This window comes from Silurus aristotelis, assembly GCF_946808225.1.
Source record: "Silurus aristotelis genome assembly, chromosome: 2".
Lineage (NCBI taxonomy): Eukaryota > Metazoa > Chordata > Actinopteri > Siluriformes > Siluridae > Silurus > Silurus aristotelis.
This window is the reverse complement of record NC_139575.1, coordinates 31,131,993-31,152,540: the sequence shown is the minus strand read 5'-3', so window position 1 is coordinate 31,152,540 and position 20,548 is coordinate 31,131,993. Positions and strand designations below refer to the sequence as shown.

General features: G+C 38.6%; 2 protein-coding genes across 2 annotated transcripts; one reads left to right on the top strand and one right to left on the bottom strand.

Annotated features, from left to right (window-relative positions):
• Nucleotides 1-2: 2 nt before the first annotated feature.
• On the top strand, nt 3-16,883 carry gpr180 (G protein-coupled receptor 180). Its single transcript, XM_083533740.1, has 9 exons — nt 3-288; nt 537-677; nt 1,962-2,162; nt 10,583-10,763; nt 10,846-10,895; nt 11,062-11,219; nt 12,318-12,509; nt 14,320-14,397; nt 14,503-16,883. The coding sequence occupies exons 1-9, from the start codon at nt 150-152 to the stop codon at nt 14,653-14,655; spliced, it is 1,293 nt and encodes a 430-aa protein (XP_083389866.1). The 5' UTR covers nt 3-149; the 3' UTR covers nt 14,656-16,883.
• Nucleotides 14,946-18,892, bottom strand: sox21a (SRY-box transcription factor 21a). Its single transcript, XM_083534563.1, has one exon. It carries the CDS (start codon nt 18,584-18,586, stop codon nt 17,906-17,908), a length of 681 nt encoding a protein of 226 aa, XP_083390689.1. The 5' UTR covers nt 18,587-18,892; the 3' UTR covers nt 14,946-17,905.
• Between the last annotated feature and the right edge of the window lie 1,656 nt (nt 18,893-20,548).

The window sequence follows — 20,548 nt, the reverse complement described above, 5'->3', positions numbered from 1 at the left end:
TTTCCATTGGCTCGCCTGGTGCGCGCGCTCGCCCTACTGCTCACACGATTGGTCCGCGATTCTGTCAATCAATGAACCCAGGTGAAAGGAAGTCAGAGCTTCATTCATTGCGGAAAATAAATCGGTTTTTATAGGAGAGGGATGACATAATGTACGCGATTACAACGATCCTGATCGCTTTGGTGCTCAGTTTCTGTTCTGCCGATGGGAAATCTGTCTTGGGAGTGTTTCAGAGCCATACAGCGTGGGAAAATAACGGGCAATACATCACAAGGTTTCTCTACCATGGTGAGTGATTGGATTCATTAATATCAACAATTTCAGTACTGTTATTCTGTATGCTGTATTTTTCTGTTTTGATTTAAATGTCAGGCACTTTCTATAAATAGAAGAGGGCAAATCAATTGTGTGCAGGACATGCTGTTGTGATTGCAGTTGATTGCTGTGATCTCCCTGCCTTCTTGGTAGGCTTATACCTAGAGAGCATGATAATATAGGTTAATATGGACACCTCTGTCCCTCTCTGGTGTGTTTAGGGGAAAGTGGACTGCTATCTTACCGTCTGGAGAACGTGGCCTTGGCAGTGCACAAAGAGGCCAGACTTCTGCTGTTTCAGGGCATCGAGAGCTTTGAAAATCTGAGCTGTCTGGACAGAGTATCAAAAGCCCAGTTTAGAAGTAAGTCCTTTTTTTTTTTACGTTATGTAGTGGTGCAAGAAATAATCTCCAGCTATTTGATATGGCCTTCTCCATAGAATCTATCGATCACAATATTTTGGAATTCGCTTGTATTCACTTATTATTCTGGATTACCACTAAAAGACAGGGTGTGAAATTTTACTAACACATTCAAATGCCCCATGCATACCTAATATATCCTTATGGTGTGTCAGTATAAGAGTTGGTTAATGACGACAACATCAAGGAAGTCATCGTAAGGCTGAAAGACAAGACAAGATGCTGCTCGACCAGTTGCCATTACCTTCTTTTGTCTGCTGAAGATCATTCTTTTCTAGTTAAATATGTTTATTACAGGTAACTCTATAAGTAAGAACATGACCTAGTTCTCAGGCATTAGTATCGTTTATTTTATAACCTGGTTACTTTGTCATTTATGTGTGATCAAGAAAATCAAGACTCTGTATACAGAGGTACTGATACCGAACATTAGTATTAAAACAAATATCCGTCCTGAAACATTGGAACTGTATTTAAGTCAATATTTATTTTGATCAGATCCACTGACTCTGACATCAGTATCGGTTTAGTACTGATACCAGTGCTATACTGAAACTGTAAAGAAAAAAAGTAGGTTCACTGCATTTCTATGAATTTCACCAAACCTGCAAACAAGTCAGCAGAGAAATGGGTACAGGAACGGTTTTGCAGCGATCATTCTGGTGAATTCCAACTCTATTAAAAACAAGTGGTTAAGGTTGAATAGGGCACTCTACATAAACAAATATTAGAAATATTTTCAAGATGAAAGAGTGATCTACGATTCATTTCAAATTATCTTCTTACTTTTAAACTTTTTTGTTCATTTCCCCAAATACAATGTTTATGAGAACATTTCACTGTAAGCATGTTATACAATATTATCAAATTCAATTTTGGATACCCAAAAATTATTTCTTTAAATTTTTTTAGATGTTGAAGTTGTCCATAAATAAGGAGCTGTAATTAAGATAATGGATATTATTTTAATTAATTATGCAATCTATATAAATTGTATTATTAATTTGTAATTAATAATTCTATAATTTTATGTTTAATTCGTTACAATTTTTAAATTCATTATATAATTTTTTTTTTCTATTTTCTGTAAAATATGTATTCTAATATTTATTTAAATATTCAATATATTACATATTTTATTCATTATTATTAAGTGTGACCTTGTGATTATGATATGAGTATTACATCATGTGTTAATTTGTCATATTTCTGATACTTGTTAAGTACCCCTGAGCACAGAAGAACACAATCAGACTATACCACAACAGGCCAGACCCCAGACCTGGCATGTGATGTATGCAGATCGTTACACCTGCCAGGAAGAGGAGCTTGACGGTGTGCTGGAGGATGTAGGGTTTCAGCTCATCATGCTAAACCCAGACTCAGCAGGGAACCCAACGGACCACTTCAGTGCTGAGGAGGCTGGTAAGGAAGCTCTATCTTATAAAGACCATTGACACGTGTACATGAAAATATATAGTATATAATTAGAGTTACAAATGATCAGACATCTAATAGATTGTAAAATAATTTTGTAAATTGCTATGTATAATTATTAAATATATTATTGTATCAAATTATAATGGGATATGATTTAAATATTATTTAAAGGAAATACAATATACATTGTTTTTGCTATAAATATAACATTTACAGAAAATATTTATTTATGATCAGTATATACAGTGGTGGAAATTAATTAATTGATCCGCTGCTGATTTTGTAATTTTACCCCATTACAAACAAATTAACAGTTTTTTATGGTAGGTTTATTTTAACAGGAAAAAACAAATCCAGGAAAAAATTATAAATATATATATATATATATATATATTACAGTGGAACCCGGTTATCTCGCCCTCGGTTACCTCGACAACCCTATTAAGTCGACGTTTTTGAAGTGGAACCGCCAAATTCTCGCTTTTTCTAAGCATTTTTTATGTCGCTGAACCCTGATATCTCGAGCACAAGGGGGGAAAATTTGCCATTTAACGTCAGTTTTCTCGATCAGGGCTGTGCAGCCGCAGAAGAACTCGCGAAAGTGGCGGAAAAATCAAGTCTTACAGCTGCTACAGGTGTTGTATTGTATACTGGTGAATCTCTGCTGTTAGTTAGTGCACATATGCCTTTTGTTGTTAAATGTTATGTGATGAACAGGAGCCGAAAGCCGCGCTGGGTAGAAGTGCCGGTGGGAAGACACGTACCGGGACACGCATGAGCGATAACAACGACCGCCGTGAACCAACATATACCACCAATAACGGACAGTGAGAGTGTGGAAGTTTAAATAGGAGCTGGTGATGATGATAAACGAGCACCATATGTGCGCGATTGAAGCCGGGAGCTTCAGAGAAAGCGGCCGAGAAAGCACCTGACACGCTGAAGGGGGCCGAAGGGGGCGTGGCAGGTGGATTCCTGACGCTTTTTGGCGACCCCTAAGACATCGACATAACCAGGTTCCACTGTGTGTGTGTGTATATATATATATATATATATATATATATATATATATATATATATATATATATATATATATATATATATATAAATTATAATTTTGTATTTGATTGAGTAAAAAAAGTATTTGCCATTTACAAAAGTACTCTTAATATCAACTCATCAAATTGGTGAGAAAGTTGTGTGTGTATATATATATATATATATATATATATATATATATATATATATATATATATATATATATATATATATATATATATATATATATATATAACCCAGCCATTAGGGGGGCACAAGCCAGTGTACTCTTAGTGCCGGTCCCAAGCCCGGGTAAATGGGGAGGGTTGCGTTAGGAAGGGCATCCAGCGTAAAACATGTGCCAAATCAAATATGCGGATCACAAATGAGAATTTCATACCGGATCGGTCAAGGCCCGGGTTAACAACGACCGCCACAGGTATCGTTAGCCGACTTTAAATGTTGGTACTATGACGGGTAAAGGGAGAGAGATAGCTGATATGATGGAGAGGAGAAAGGTAGATGTGTTGTGTGTTCAGGAGACCAAGTGGAAAGGGAGTAAGGCCAGGAACATTGGAGGTGGGTTTAAACTGTTTTATCATGGTGTGGATGGAAAGAGAAATGGTGTAGGGGTGATTCTGAAGGAAGAGTACAGTAAGAGTGTAGTGGAGGTGAAGAGAGTTTCTGATAGGGTGATGATCGTGAAGGTGGAAGTTGAAGGGATGATGATAAATGTCATCAGTGCCTATGCTCCACAAGTTGGCTGTGAGATGGAGGAGAAGGAAAGATTCTGGAGTGAATTAGATGAAGTGGTAGATGGTGTACCTAGGAAAGAACGATTGGTGATTGGGGCAGACTTTAATGGGCATGTAGGTGAAGGGAACAGAGGTGATGAGGAGGTGATGGGTAGGTATGGTTTTAAGGAGAGGAATGTGGAAGGGCAGATGGTGGTAGATTTTGCTAAAAGGATGGAAATGGCAGTGGTGAACACGTATTTTAAGAAGAAGGAGGATCATAGGGTGACGTATAAGAGTGGAGGAAGGTGCACACAGGTGGATTATCTTCTGTGTAGGAGATGCAACCTGAAGGAGATTGGAGACTGAAAGGTGTTGGCGGGGGACAGTGTAGCTAGACAGCATCGGATGGTGGTCTGTAGGATGGTTTTGGAGGTGAAGAAGAAGAGGAGGAAAGTAAGGATTGAAAGAAGAATAAGATGGTGGAAACTGAAGGAGGAAGAGTGTAGTGTGAGGTTCAGGGAAGAGGTCAGACAGGGGCTTGGTGGTGGTGAAGAGGTGCCGGATGATTGGGCAACTACTGCAGGAGTGATGAGGCAGGCAGCTAGAAAAGTACTTGGTGTGACATCTGGAAAAAGAAAGCAAGACAAGGAGACGTGGTGGTGGAATGAGGAAGTGCAGGAGAGCATTTAGGGGAAAGAGGTTGGCAAAACAGAAGTGGGATCGACAGAGTGATGAGAAAAGTAGGCAGGAGTACAAGGAGATGCGGCAGCAGGTTAAAAGGGATGTGGCGAAAGCCAAGGAAAAGGCATATGAGGAGCTGTATAAGAGGTTGGACACTAAGGAAGGAGAAAAGGATTTATACCGATTGGCCAAGCAGAGGGACCGAGCTGGGAAGGATGTACTGCAAGTTAGAGCAATAAAGGATGGAGAGGGAAATGTGTTGACTAGTGAGGAGAGTGTGTTGAGAAGATGGAGGGAGTATTTTGAGCAGCTGATGAATGAGGAAAATCAGAGAGAGAGAAGGTTGGAGGATGTGGAGTTGGTGAAGCAGGATGTAGATAGGATTAGTAAGGAGGAAGTGAGAGCAGCGATTAAGAGGATGAAGAATGCAAAGTCGGTTGGACCAGATGACATACCGGTAGAAGCGTGGAGATGTTTAGAAAAGATGGCAGTGGAGTTTTTAACCAGATTGTTTAACAAGATTCTGGAAGGGGAGAGGATGCCTGAGGAATGGAGAAGGAGTGTGCTGGTACCGATCTTTAAGCATAAGGGAGATGTGCAGACCTGCAGTAACTACAGGGGAATTAAGTTGATCAGTCACACCATGAAGTTATGGGAAAGAGTAGTGGAAGCCAGGCTGAGAGAAGAGGTGACCATCTGTGAGCAACAGTATGGTTTCATGCCGAGGAAGAGCACCACAGATGCCTTATTTGCTTTGAGGATGTTGATGGAGAAGTATAGAGAAGGACAGAAGGAGCTGCATTGTGTATTTGTGGATTTAGAGAAAGCGTACGACAGGGTGCCGAGAGAGGAGTTGTGGTATTGTATGAGGAAGTCAGGTGTGTCAGAGAAGTATGTGAGGGTGGTGCAGGACATGTATGAGGACAGTGTGACGGCAGTAAAGTGTGCAGTAGGTACGACAGACTGGTTCAGGGTGAAGGTTGGACTGCATCAAGGATCGGCCCTGAGCCCTTTCCTGTTTGCAGTGGTAATGGACAGGTTGACGGACGAGGTCAGACAGGAGTCTCCCTGGACTATGATGTTTGCAGATGATATTGTGATTTGTGGTGAGAGTAGAGAGCAGGTTGAGAAGAGCCTGGAGAGGTGGAGATATGCGCTGGAGAGAAGGGGAATGAAAGTCAGTGTACATGTGTGTGAATGAGAGGGAGGGCAGTGGAGTGATGGAGACGGATGATCCGCTGTGGCGACCCCTAATGGGAGCAGCCGAAAGAAGAAGAAGAAGATATACAGTGAGGAAAATAAGTATTTGAACACCCTGCTATTTTTCAAGTTCTCCCACTTAGAAATAATGGAGCGGTCTGAAATTGTCATCGTAGGTGCATGTCCACTGTGAGAGACATAATTAAAAAAAAAAAATCCAGAAATTACAATGTATGATTTTTTAACTATTTATTTGTATGATACAGCTGCAAATAAGTATTTGAACACCTAAGAAAGTCAATGTTAATATTTGGTACAGGAGCCTTTGTTTGCAATTACAGAGGTCAAACGTTTCCTGTAGTTTTTCACCAGGTTTGCACACACTGCAGGAGGGATTTTGGCCCACTCCTCCACACAGATCTTCTCTAGATCAGTCAGGTTTCTGGCCTGTCGCTGAGAAACACGGAGTTTGAGCTCCCTCCAAAGATTCTCTATTGGGTTTAGGTCTGGAGACTATCTAGGCCACGCCAGAACCTTGATATGCTTCTTACAGAGCCACTCCTTGGTTATCCTGGCTGTGTGCTTCGGGTCATTGTCATGTTGGAAGACCCAGCCTCGACCCATCTTCAATGCTCTAACTGAGGGAAGGAGGTTGTTCCCCAAAATCTCGGAGTACATGGCTCCGGTCATCTTCTCTTTAATACAGTGCAGTCGCCCTGTCCCATGTGCAGAAAAACACCCCCAAAGCATGATTCTACCACCCACATGCTTCACAGTAGGGATGGTGTTCTTGGGATGGTACTCATCATTCTTCTTCCTCCAAACACGTTTAGTGAAATTATGACCCAAAAGTTCTATTTTGGTCTCATCTGACCACATGACTTTCTCCCATGACTCCTCTGGATCATTCAAATGGTCATTGGCAAACTTAAGACGTGCCTGGACATGTGCTGGTTTAAGCAGGGGAACCTTCCGTGCCATGCATGATTTCAAACCATGACGTCTTAGTGTATTACCAACAGTAACCTTGGAAACGGTGGTCCCAGCTCTTTTCAGGTCATTGACCAGCTCCTCCCGTGTAGTTCTGGGCTGATTTCTCACCTTCCTTAGGATCATTGAGACCCCACGAGGTGAGATCTTGCATGGAGCCCCAGTCTGAGGGAGATTGACAGTCATGTTTAGCTTCTTCCATTTTCTAATGATTGCTCCAACAGTGGACCTTTTTTCACCAAGCTGCTTGGCAATTTCCCCGTAGCCCTTTCCAGCCTTGTGGAGGTGTACAATTTTGTCTCTAGTGTCTTTGGACAGCTCTTTGGTCTTGGCCATGTTAGTAGTTGGATTCTTACTGATTGTATGGGGTGGACAGGTGTCTTTATGCAGCTAACGACCTCGAGCAGGTGCATCTAATTTAGAATAATAAATGTAGTGGAGGTGGACATTTTAAAGGCAGACTAACAGGTCTTTGAGGGTCAGAATTCTAGCTGATAGACAGGTGTTCAAATACTTATTTGCAGCTGTATCATACAAATAAATAGTTTAAAAATCATATATTGTGATTTCTGGATTTTTTTTTTTTAGATTATGTCTCTCACAGTGGACATGCACCTACGATGACAATTTCAGACCCCTCCATGATTTCTGAGTGGGAGAACTTGCAAAATAGCAGGGTGTTCAAATACTTATTTTCCTCACTGTGTATATATATATATATATATATATATATATATATATATATATATATATATATATATATATATATATATATATATATAATTTTGTATTTGATTGAGAAAAAAAAGTATTTGATCCCATAGTCCTTGCCATTTAGAAAAGTACTTTAATATCAACTCATCAAATTGGTTAGAAAGTTGTTTGGTGCAATAATTCGAAAATGGAAGAAATACAAAGTGAGTTTATCGTCCTCGCTCTGCAGCTCCATGCTAAATTTCACCTAATGGGGTACGGATGATTCTGAGAAAGGTGAGGGATCAGCCCAGAATTAGACGTGAGGAGCTTGTTCATGATCTCAAGGAAGCTGGGACCACAGTCACCAAGAAAACCATTGGTAACACACCAAGGTCCCTCTGCTCAAAAATGCATATGAACAGGTTCGTCTAAAGTTTGCCAATGAACACCTGAATGATTCAGGGAAGGCTTGGGAGAATGTGATGTGGTCAGATGAGAACAGAATTGAGCGCATCAACTGGACTGTGTTTGGAGGCAAAGAACACCATCTCCACTGTCAAACAGGGAGGAGGAAACATTCTGCTTTAGGACTGTTTCTCTGCTTAGGGTACAGGAAGAATTCACCACATGAAGAATCTTGGATGAGAACCTTCAGGCTTCAGCTAGAACACTGAAGTGTAATGGATGGGTCTTCCAGCATGACAATGACCAAAAATATACAGCCAAGGCGACAATCTGATGGTCTTGTAGCCCATTCCAGCCTTGTGCAGGTCTACAATCTTGTCCCTGACGTCATTTGACAGCTCTTTTGTCTTTCCCATGGAAAACTTCTCTGTTCAAATAAACCTACCATAAAAATTCTTGACTGTTCATTTCTTTTTTAGGGGTTAAACTAAACAAAGTAAACAAAATCAGCAGTAAATAAAAATAATTATTTTCCCCACTGTAACCAGTTTGTGTATTTTTATATATACACTATATTGCCAAAGGTATTGGGTCACCTGACTTTTCCTGCTATATGTGGTTATTTTCCAAACTGTTACAACAAAGCTGGAGGCACTCAATTGTACAGGACGTCTTTAGATGCGCTACAATACAATTTTGCATTCACTTGAACTTGGAAACCCAAACCTGTTCCAGCATGACAATGCCCCTGTGCACAAAGTGAGCTCCTTGAAGATCTGGTTTACATGTTTTGGAAAGGATGATCTTCAGTGGTCTGCTATAGAGCTCTGATCTCATACCTCAACACCTTTGGGATGAATTGTAACATTGACTGCACTCCAGGTCTCCTCACCTACATCAGCACCTGTCTTTCATAATATCCTTGTGGCTGATGAACACAAATATCCATAAACACAAAATCTAGTGGAACAGCTTTCCAGAAGAGTGAAAGGAATTATAAGAGCAAATTGGGACAAAATGTGGAATGCAATGTTTATGTTTAGAAATCACATACTGTACTTATGACCAGATGACCCAATACCTTTGGCAATATAGTGTACTTGTGTATGTATGTGTGTGTGTGTGTGTGTGTGTGTGTGTGTGTGTGTGTGTACAGTGGTGTGAATTCTTGATTTCTTATTTTTTTGCATGTTTGTCACACTTTAATGTTTCAGATCATCAAACTAATTTAAATATTAGTAAAAGTCAAGGGTAACACAACATGCAGTTTTTAAATGAAGGTTTTTATTTTTTAAGGGGAAAACAAAAATTCCAAAACTACATGGCCCTGTGTAAAAAGTGTTTGCCCCCTAAACCTAATAACTGGTTGGGCTATCCATCTATGCAGAGTTGTTGTAATTCAGCCACATTGGAGGGTTTTCAAGCATGAACCACCTTTTTAAGGTCATGCCACAGCATCTCAATAGGATTTAGGTCAGGACTTTGACTAGGCCACTCCAAAGTCTTCATTTTGTTTTTTTTCAGCCATTCAGAGGTGACCTTGCTGTGTGTGTTTTAGTTTATTGTCCTGCTGCAGAACCAAGAATTCATGGTTCCAATTATCACAGCAAGTCTTCCAGGTCCTGAAGCAGCAAAACAGCCCCAGAACATCACACTACCATCACCATATTTTACTGTTGGTATGATGTTCTTTTTCTGAAATGCGGTGTTACTTTTACGCCAGAAGTAATGGGACACACACCATCCAAAAGTTCAACGTTTGTCTCGTCAGTCCACAGAGTATTTTCCCAAAAGTCTTTGGGATCATCAAGATGTTTTCTGGCAAAACTGAAATAAGCCTTTACGTTCTTTTTGCTCAGCAACGGTTTTTGTCTTAACTCCCAGTTGCCCAGTGTCTTTCTTATAGTGGAGTTATGAACACAGTAATCAGGCCTGGGTGTGGCTAGAGAAAGTGAACTCAGGTGGGATAAACCAGTTTTAACAGGGGGGGCAAACACTCTTTTTCACACAGGGCCATGTAGTTTTGGATTTTGTTTTCCCTCAATAAGAAAAACCTTCATTTAAAACTGCATGTTGTGTTCACTTGTGTTATTTTTTTACTAATATATAAATTAGTTTGATGATCTGAAACATTAAAATGTGAAACAATGCAAATCAGACAAACACAAACACTTTTTCACACCACTGTGTGTAAATATAGAAAATGTCTCTCCTCTATTCCATTGGCTTCAAATTGTGACATTCATATAACTCAATAAAATCAGCCTATAACACATGATAATGGATAGGATGGTAATAGACTAGAAGCTGCTGCTAAAAAAAACAAGCTGCTGCTAAAACATTACAGATAAGCTTTAACTGATGCAAAACAGAAAACAGGTATTCTGTGCAAAACATGAAACAGTCGTAAAACAAGCTGTTTTGGGAAATTTGAATGTGACTACATAATACTTTTATGTAATTTCCTGACAAAAGCCTTTGCCCAATGTCTGTGATTCTGCCAGTGCGACTATTTACTGGAATTGAGAGGCCTCTTCAAGTAACTGGATATTCATAAGATATTGTGCTGTTTTGCCTCTTTTATTTTAAAATGTGTCTCATAATAAAGTTATTTTAGAGAACAGTGTGTGACCAAGCTGGTCCTCTTGCTGTCCTCAGGTTTGCACAGCTTTTTCTTCATGCTGATTCTGGCCTATTTTGTGGCCTCCTGTATCTACATGCAGCCTCTGTGGCAGGCTTTGTACAAGGGAGGTCCCATGCACACAGTCCTGAAGGTCCTGTCCACAGCTTTGTTCCTGCAAGCTCTGTCTGTGCTCTTGAACTACATTCACATGGCCAGGTGAGACTATGACAATAGCTGTGCTTTCTGTCAAAAAATGTGCTGTAATTCCTCATACTGTTTATTCACGTTTATTCTGCAGGTATGCTAGAGATGGAGTGGGAACACCTCTAATGGGCAACCTTGCAGAATGTAAGACATCCTCTTTGTTATATGTCTCCACATCATTAACTGTTAACAATAAATAGTGTCAGCATTTATAAAATTCATCAGCATGAGAGAACCAAGTATTTTTGTAAATAACATTTGGACCACTCTTCAAGTGCTACTTGCTCTGGTTGGATGTATTTTTGTGTAGTCTGTGACATGGTGGCTCAAGTTCAGATGATGTACATGCTGCTGAGTCTGTGTATGGGCTGGACGCTGAGCCGAGGCAGGAAATCCCAGAGTAAGCCACTACAGTGGGACTCCTCTCCCGCATCCACTGCTCTTGCTCTCGGAGGAGTTATCACACAGGTCAGACTACAGCCAGTTGGCAGCCTGTAAAGAAATGCTTTGACCAAAATTGCTCTTGTTGTTCATTGTTTAAATTAGATTTCATTAACTTTTTTGCACTTTTCAAAGAATGTAGGTTTGAATGCGAAAGGTTAAAAATGTAAAATATGATGCAAGTTATCATTGCTTTAGTCCTCAGCACGCATTATGACTTCATTTCAGTATTGCGACTCTTAAATTTCACCTGTTCTTATTTAAGAATCCTACATTTGACATGTATCGGTGCTATCATCCTAATGGAGATTTTTGCAAAATTGCCTGCACACTGTATAGTATTTGGGTTATTGATACCTTCAGCAATAAGTTCATGGAAAAATAACTTTTCACAGCAGAAAGCTCAAAGAATGTATGCATTTGTATATCATGAGGAATTTTATGCAGGAGTGAAGGTAGACTGTTGATGTTTTAATTCTCTTTAGCTTTTCTTTGAATTTATGTTAATTATTAGCAAAGTACAGTGAAATTCATTTTATAATTCTATAATTCTATATGTGTGTGTGTGTGTGTGTGTGTGTGTATGTGTGTGTGTGTGTGTGTATGTATATATATATATATATATATATATATATATATATATATATATATATATATATATATATAATTTCTCAGACTTGTCCATCCTCCACACATTATATCTAAAAAGCATTATTGCCTTTTTTCTACAACACCGTTTTAAAATAATATACAGTAAAATCATCATTTAAGAAAAGCTGCAATTTGTGGCAGTTTATACACATATTTACACCTGTTAATGACCAATTATCTGGAAATTTAGTGTGTGTGTGGGTGGGTGTGGGTGTATGTATGTAATACCATAATATGTGGTACTTAAAGATGCCTATAACAATCTAGGTAAACAATATATTTTTGCTTACTATTGCGCTTCATCATATGATTATCAGATACTGTGGGTACGTATAGTATAGTTTGACTATAACCCATAGATACTACCTGAATTTATTAATGCAGTTTGTAGTGTGTACATAAATGTTACCGACTACACTGTGGTTATTAACAAACTCAACTCAGTTTAGTTTCTTTGTACTTGTGATCCTGTAGGGAGCACTGCTGATCTGGGAACAGTTTGAGGACATGGAGCATCACAGTTATCATGGTTATAACGGTTTACCTGGGTTACTGCTGATGATACTGCGTGTCTCTCTCACACTGATATTTGCGTCAGTATTGTACCAGATTATCTCTGCAGAGCGGAGCACGCTCAAAAGGGACTTCTATCTCAACTTTGCCAAGGTAAATAAATTCTGGTTTATTTCTTAATAAGTTGAGATTCTGATTCACAGAAGTCTGGGTGAAAATATTATGATCATGACATGGTCGAGAAGGTTCCCAGTAACTGTGTAATGGGATTTCTGAATAAGAAAGTGCTAACATTAACATCCGAATCAGCATCTTCGGTTCCCATATGTACTTGTTGAACATCTCATAGTTTAATAACTTCATATGCATTCTTCTCGGATGACTTTCATATGGATTTTAGTGGTTGTGCCCATGGGACCCCATGGAAGAGGAGAGACACTGATTTTTGGTAAGAAGGTTTGCTATGCAGGGTGCATTCTAATGTACCCCAAAAGTGTTCAGTAGGGGTTACTTTGGCAAAATGGACAGACTCATGTCATGCTGAAACAGGTTTGGATCCCTCAGTTCAAGTGAAAGGAAATAAGGTTACAGCATCCAAACACAATATAGACAATTGTGTGCTTCTAAATTCATTGCTATAGTTTGAAGAACCATGTGATGTGGTGATCAGGGGTCCCAAAATCTTTTGGACATATAGTTTATTAAATCAGTCAGATTGCCATGACCCACCTGAACATGGATTTAGTGGGGCAGGAGAACATAAATGACAATATGGCTTCAAAAAAAATTAATGCATGAAAACAGAAATTGTAATGGTACCAAAAATGGTGTAGGCTACTATTTTTACAGTGGATTTTTGAGTAAGCAGTTGAATGTACAGTGAGTGTAAAACATTTAGAAACACCTAGTCCTTTCATTGGTTTTAGGATATCACTTTTTATGATACATTCATTAGTTTTTTTTTGGTTTATATGCAATTAGCGAGAAAAAGCGCAGGAACAGACAAAAATTGGACATTGAATGTCTAGAAGAAGGTTCTGTGGAGTTCAGGCACAGTACATCAGTGAGACATTGCACTCTATACTCTAAATTTGAGTTGTATTTCACATTGCATTCCAATTATTTGCTGTAAATCGAGATCTTCTGTTAACATGTAAAGTTCATATTGTGTCGCCTCCGCTTGTGCCATCAAAACACCCTGATTCATCAAAAAATGGTGACTTCTAAAAGGTGTGCTCTGGTATCTGGCACCAAGGCATTAGCAGCAGATCCTTTAGGTCAGTGGTGTAAAACTGTCATAAAGAGGGCCAAAATTAAATGATGGGTCTGAGTCGATGGCCAAACACGGTCTACATTTAATGAACAAAAAGACAGAAGATACAGAATTAGGAGCGCAAATAAAAGCAGTACATTCTGCTCTTACATACAGTTGCATGAGCGAGATGCTTGGCATCTTTTTCTTGGCTGTCGTTTCATTAATGTTAATAGTTCTATGCTGGGGAAACTCTCAGGATAGAGCGGTGTGCATCAGTGAGACGACTCCTGGGTGTGCTTATGTTCTTTATAGCAGACAAAAGATGCTCACACAGATATGTATGAGAATTTGAGCAGCATAGATCGACCATCATTTCTAGGATGAAGCATATAAACTGCGCAGCCCCCCAGAGTCAAACTTTGCCAGATATAATAGCAATATGATATTACCTCATTGGCTGGATTTGATGGATCCATGGGCCAAAATTCGACCAGGGGTTTGGCATGTCTGCTTTAGGTCTGACAGGTTGAGAAGGGGTCCATTCGTTAGACTTGTTTGTCCAGCACATCCAATGCCTCCAGCTTTATCCCAGACATCAGCATTAAGTCTTTCAGCTGTTTGTGCTACAGAAGCTTCTCTGTAGAACAGTCTAAAACCTATGAATTGTGAATTTTGTCATGTTCTTAACTAAAAAATGTGTTGTCTTAGGGTTGTTTCCTGTGGTTTCTGTGTCATCCAGTCCTGGTTCTCCTGTCCATCTTATTCAGTGAGCATCAAAAAGAAAAGGTAGGAGAGCTACCTGCACATAGATTTTAGGAAATGTAAGAAAATAAAGTAGAATTAAAAAAAAAAACGAGCCTCATGTATATGTTTTTGCTTGTTGTGTTTTAGGTCATCACTGTTGGTGTGATTCTGTGCCAGTCCATCTCAGTGGTTATCTTGTATAGGCTATTCCTCTCTCGTAGTCTTTACTGGGAAGTGTCATCCCTGTCTTCTGTGACACTCCCCCTTACCATGTCCAGAAGTCAGCGGGGACGATTTTGAAGAGCAGTGCTGAAGCTACACTATTGACACCTGTTTATAAGGAGCACAGGGGCACTCCATGCCGCAATGGTGGCGTGTAGGGAGGCAAAATCACGTGCATTACCATATGCACATGGTACTTTGAACATATGCATAATATTATATGCAGCGTTGCAGGGTGGATATAAGAAACAACTGTGGAGCCCTTCTGAAAAATAAGCACCTGTATGATGTATTCAGATGGACATGCAAGACTGAGTTTTTCTTTTATGTTGCAGACACACACATTTTTCATTATTTAAAAATAAATGTAAGGAAATAGATGATTGCTGTTATTTGCAAAGGTCATTTTCTTTAAATTTGCACAACTTTATCGATCTCATTTAGATTCATTTTTCAGTGGTTTACCTATGAAAGGTTTACATTTATTTAAATGAAATATCAGCAGCTCTGTTACGAGAGATATTTTACTGCAGGGGTTTGGTTTCACTTGTTGCAGTAAAAGAGTCTCAAAATAATACAAAATAATAATAAAAAATATTCAAGTTATAATACATTTCTCTATCCAACTAGGAATCATTTCTATGTTCATTGATACGAGTGGTCTGTTCTAGGAAGACAATATGCTCCAGACACAGGACACAAAGGCTCCTGAATGAATTGACGAGAATGAAAATAATGCAAATCTAATGCTCTTTACAGCCACACCATCTCAACCCCAATGAAAGAAACTGTGGAGATTTTAGTGATTTTGTTATTGTTACTATTATGAAAACATTATTGAAAGAATAATTTCTTCCTGCACTACAACTTGAGTCTTCTAAGCATCTATAACTATAAAATCTATAGCATTGACCACTGAAGCTGTTTTCTGCTTTTGTTTTGGCACAACATTTCTACAGACACTTTGTTTTTTTCCCCTGCTTTTATTTGTTACTTTTATCTCTTTAGACAGCACCGAGACATATAGTTGAAATAGTTTTACGTTTTACAGTGTGGCTCCTGGGTGTGATTTAATGTGTGAACTATTTTCTGCAATGGGCAGGCAACGTATCGAAAGTTTATTCTAACCCAGGCTCTGATTAAACTGTGACCCTTAATAAAGGTTACTAGTTTACAAATATTATGGAATCCCACTAAAAGATTTGTCATTAGTTAAAGCAAAGATTGACAACAAATCTCTGGTCTCTTATTGAAAAGAAAAATACATGAATAGATTTTTTGACTGTATCGAGCAATGTGGTACATATGCATTAGCATACAGAACTAATAGGTACAAGCATGTTTCTTTTTGTTTTTTTTTCAAATAAACTAAAATGAAGATGCCAATGTTCGTTGCCTACATGTCAATAATGAATGCGGTTTGATGTTCATTTTCACAAGTGCCTGAAATGACAATCACTTTGCCGATGGAAAAATGTTTTTGTTCTGTTTATGATGAATAAAAACAATACATATTGATCTGTTGAACTGGGTACACTTCATAAGCAAAGACTATTATAAGACTATTATAAGTAGACATAAATTTTATTTCTAAAAGGGCTTCTGAAACCTGGCTTCTCCACAGGAGTGCGCTATGTAGCTGTTGTACAAACATTCAAGCATGTCAGCTGGCCAGCTTATTGGATGTTAAACAATCCATGAACTTGGCTTTTATAACTGCAGATGACTAAAAATGTTTGTATGCTTTTTTTTTTTTTTTTGTCACTATATCTAAAATCTCTAAATGCTCAAAATACAAAAAGGTACATGTTCGACAAGCCAGATAGTGCATATAAAAAGAATAACAAAACGTTGGGAGCATCATATTAGTTAGCATCATATCTCTGAACAATCTTCACTGATGCAAATATATTGATGATTTGTTTAAATATAAACCGAGTTTATTTATATTGGTTTAAAATCAACTGTGCAAGAAATGTGCGCATGAAAGGAAGTTAACATAGCACTTGAATGGGTCTACTCCACTTCTCTAAATAATTTATTGGACATGTCTTTAGGATCATTAATGTGGAACGGAGGATTTCAGGATTATGTTGTATATTAGTTTCTGATGTTCTATAATGTATTGTAATAGATAGTTTTCTTAAATGTTTATTTCGTTGATTCTGATAGTAATCAGTTAAGAAAGCATTGTCAAGTTATTGTATTTCATAGTAACTAAAAACAAAATAGAAGTTGATTCTGAAGGAAAAACCATTAAACCAGTTTCTATTATGTGCTTGAATTATTAAAGATATTTTCCCCCCTAATTCACAGGTTCCCTGATTTAAATGTTTTCACCCCAGGGCTTCACTTTACTAGTTGGTACATGGACTCAGGGGGATTGATAACCTGTGTTCTAAAAGATATCCCCCGAGGTGGGTAAGAATGAAATTATACTCGTATGTCATGGCATGTCAAGCCTATCTTTAATGCCAAAAACAGAACCAGATCCCGCTGTTACATTTCCAACATAACATTGTGTACAAGACTTTACTGGGGCATAACCCTGCATTGTGAAAAGAACTGATGGACTATATAAGACTTTGTATTTATTACATTCTTTATGTACATTACAGTAATGAAATCAAGTTGCAAATGCAGACCTCTATATTATTGAGTTCAAATGGGAAAACCAGATGTGAATAATAATAATAATAATAATAATAATAATAATAATAATACAATTTATGCATCTTAAAAGTCAAACCAATCAGCCAAAATCTTGGTTGCATCTTTAATTATAACACATCTACCAAAATTCCTTAATCCTACTGGCTTTCTTTAAATTACTAAGATTTACTGCTTATTATTTATGCAGTTGCTTTTAGGAAATGTGCAACTTTTGCATATGACAAATAAAATCCAGTGTCTCGTTGGATGCACTGAAGTCTGTAGATTAATAGAATTTTCAACCACCGTAGCTGATGGAAAATAGAAAAATAATAATTGATAAAAAATAAATTCATATTGTCAAACTTTAGGCTCTTTAGGGCTCATTAGAGGTTGTTTCTTTGGTAAAAGGGTCTACATTTCACTATAAATATTGAGTACATTTGTTTTAATGCTTCATAAGAAGTAAAAGAATTGAGGATAACACAGACAGTTTGAATATTATTATTATTATTATTATTATTATTATTATTATTATTATTATTATTATTATTGTAAAACATAAACGTACACCCTAAAGCTTGGGAGATGCATGACGAATGCATGATCCAGGTAAAAGCGTTGTTTCCAGGCACACTGAGGGAAAGTGTAAGAGTTTCAATGCGGCTTGTGGCCCCTACAAGGCCGCTGTAAAAGCAGAATAAGGTTCGTGCAGAGTTTTGCGCATCCCCGGTAAGAGCACATAGGCTAAAGGGGGAGGATGAGGAGCTGAAGGTGTCCACGCCGGGTAGTTACAGGGCATCATGTATGTAGGATTGCCCGGAGAAGTGTGCGTGTGCGTGGCACCAAGAAGTCCCATTCTAGGAAACGCAACAACACGTCCGGAATAGTCGAGCGACGCGTGTGTGAACGGGTCTGACATTTTGGAGTGTATGTCCAGGTAAGGGTAAGGGCTGGCGGGTACTGAGTGACCGAGGAGCGCCCTGGCCGCAGCTACCGCGGCAGCAGCAGTCTTTTCAGGGTGGCTTAGTACACCTTTTAGGGCGTCCTGCTCCCCAAAGTTATACGCCACGTTACACTGATATCTGTCCTTCTTCACTGAGGACTTTGGCTTGCGCCGCGGTCTGTACTTGTAGTCCGGGTGCTCCTTCATATGAACCGCGCGGAGACGTTTGGCCTCGTCGATGAAAGGTCTTTTCTCCGAGTCGGACAGAAGTTTCCACTCGCCCCCGAGCCGCTTGCTGATCTCGGAGTTGTGCATCTTCGGGTTGTCAAGGGCCATCTTCCGTCTCTGGGCCCGCGACCAAACCATAAAGGCGTTCATTGGTCGTTTGACATGGTCCGTTTGTTTGGACATGTTTTTTTTCTCCCCTCCCCAACTCTATAAATACGATTCAAACGCTGTTATTCCTGATGTAGAAGTGAGAAACACACATCAGCACATCAGAGCAGATTAAAAAAAACACGCTTTTATGTGGTGGTATAAATTAATGTCCCGTGGAAATCGCAGTGACTTTCCCCAAATCCATTGAGTAGCACTCCGAGAAGTAAGGCAGCTGTTAGAGCACATAACCAACAAACAATCACTTGGGTGTGGAGCTGCTCTTCAACAGGTGCTCAGGGATCAGTAGGAGCTCTGTGGAGAACTGATCCGTTAAGTAAAGGGAGACTTCAGAACCTCCTACTGAGACGCGCCCGCCGGTGACGTCACACGCGCCTTGTTCTCACCTTCAGGCCAAAAAACGTCGCACAAAAAGTTATCAACCCAAATAAACACCAATGGGACTGTGTGTGTGTGTGTGTGTGTGTGTGTGTGTGTGTGTGTGTGTGTGTGTGTGTGTGTGTGTGTGTGTGTGTGTGTGTGTGTGTGTGTGTAAGGACTGCATTCACCACTGTCTATTCATTATAATCCCAAATAAACACCAGTGGGACAGTGTGTGTGTGTGTGTGTGTGTGTGTGTGTGTGTGCAGACTGCACTAACTAACTAACTATATATACTACAACTAACAATGTTATACTATATTATATTAGTTAGTTAGAGACCGCCCCATTGGTGTTTATTCATTATCATTACTACTAACTAATGTTATCTCTAGATAATAGATAGATAGATAGATAGATAGATAGATAGATAGATAGATAGATAGATAGATGGATGGATGGATGGATGGATGGATGGATGGATGGATGGATGGATGGATGGATGGATAGATAGATAGATAGATAGATAGATAGATAGATAGATAGATAGATAGATAGATAGACATAAACTGAAGATATAACATTAGTTAGTGGTGATGGTAGTAAATTAATAGTCATAGGCAATCTTCACACAGACGTCCTATTCTTGTTTAATTACATAAAATCACCTCCAGCACCAGTGGGAGCCAATAGGAAGAGATACGTTTTTATTGCATTTACAACATAATGTTCATTTGTGTTCATCTCATAATTACAGTACTGATGTCAGGATGTAAACGCAGCATGAGAAGAGCACTTTTTGATTAAAAGATGATGATGATGATGATGATGATGGTGATGATGATGATGATGATTGTATGCCAAATAATTCATCATCAGTCATTATATTCCGGTTGAATGCGCCTTCTTTTTTAAAACCATAATTGGAAGTTACATTTGAATCTTTGAAATTATTAGTAAAATCCAGATTTTGTAACTCCATTAAAAGAAGTATTGGGTAATGCAGTATATGTTCTTATGTAAAGTTTTTTAATGAAACAGAACTCCTGATCCAGTGAAATCATCTTGTATGGACTATAAAACTACAAAGTCAGAGGTTTTGTTTTGATTTGTTTTTCTTTTGACAGATCTATGTTCATAGTTGGCTGTCCAGAAATGCAGGTCTTATACATAAAAAAAAAAAAAAAAACAGGATGCTTTTGGGATTTGTGATTTTGTCGATCTTAAAGTAAAAAAGAATGTGCTAAAAAAATTCAAATTGTTTTATTTGTCTAGCTTTGATTTTACAACATTGGTATCACTGCCGATTTGTATAAATTCATGTTGATGATGATGGTTGTTAATCTAATACGGTGTTCATTGTTTTTACATTGATTCTGTTTTAATTTCACACATTTGTAAATGATAGATTATATTACAAAAAGGAAAGTTAAGATAAACTGCCTTTAAATTCTTACCTTACATGGCATTTTCTTTTGATTAGCAACGGAAACATAGTGACCCCAATCCTGATAAAGCCGATATTGAAAGTGAATGAGTGTGTATCATCCCCAAGGCTGCTGTTTCAAGGCAGCAGATCTGTGAGGTAAATCTTTTGTTAGATCTGTTTCTATTGTT

Excerpts from the sequence above, each read along its gene's own strand:
- sox21a (XM_083534563.1), bottom strand. The coding sequence starts at position 18,586 with ATGTCCAAACAAACGGACCATGTCAAACGACCAATGAACGCCTTTATG.
- gpr180 (XM_083533740.1), top strand. The coding sequence starts at position 150 with ATGTACGCGATTACAACGATCCTGATCGCTTTGGTGCTCAGTTTCTGT. Across the intron at positions 289-536 it reads CACAAGGTTTCTCTACCATG|GGGAAAGTGGACTGCTATCT; the intron begins GTGAGTGATTGG and ends TGGTGTGTTTAG. Across the intron at positions 678-1,961 it reads ATCAAAAGCCCAGTTTAGAA|TACCCCTGAGCACAGAAGAA; the intron begins GTAAGTCCTTTT and ends ATACTTGTTAAG.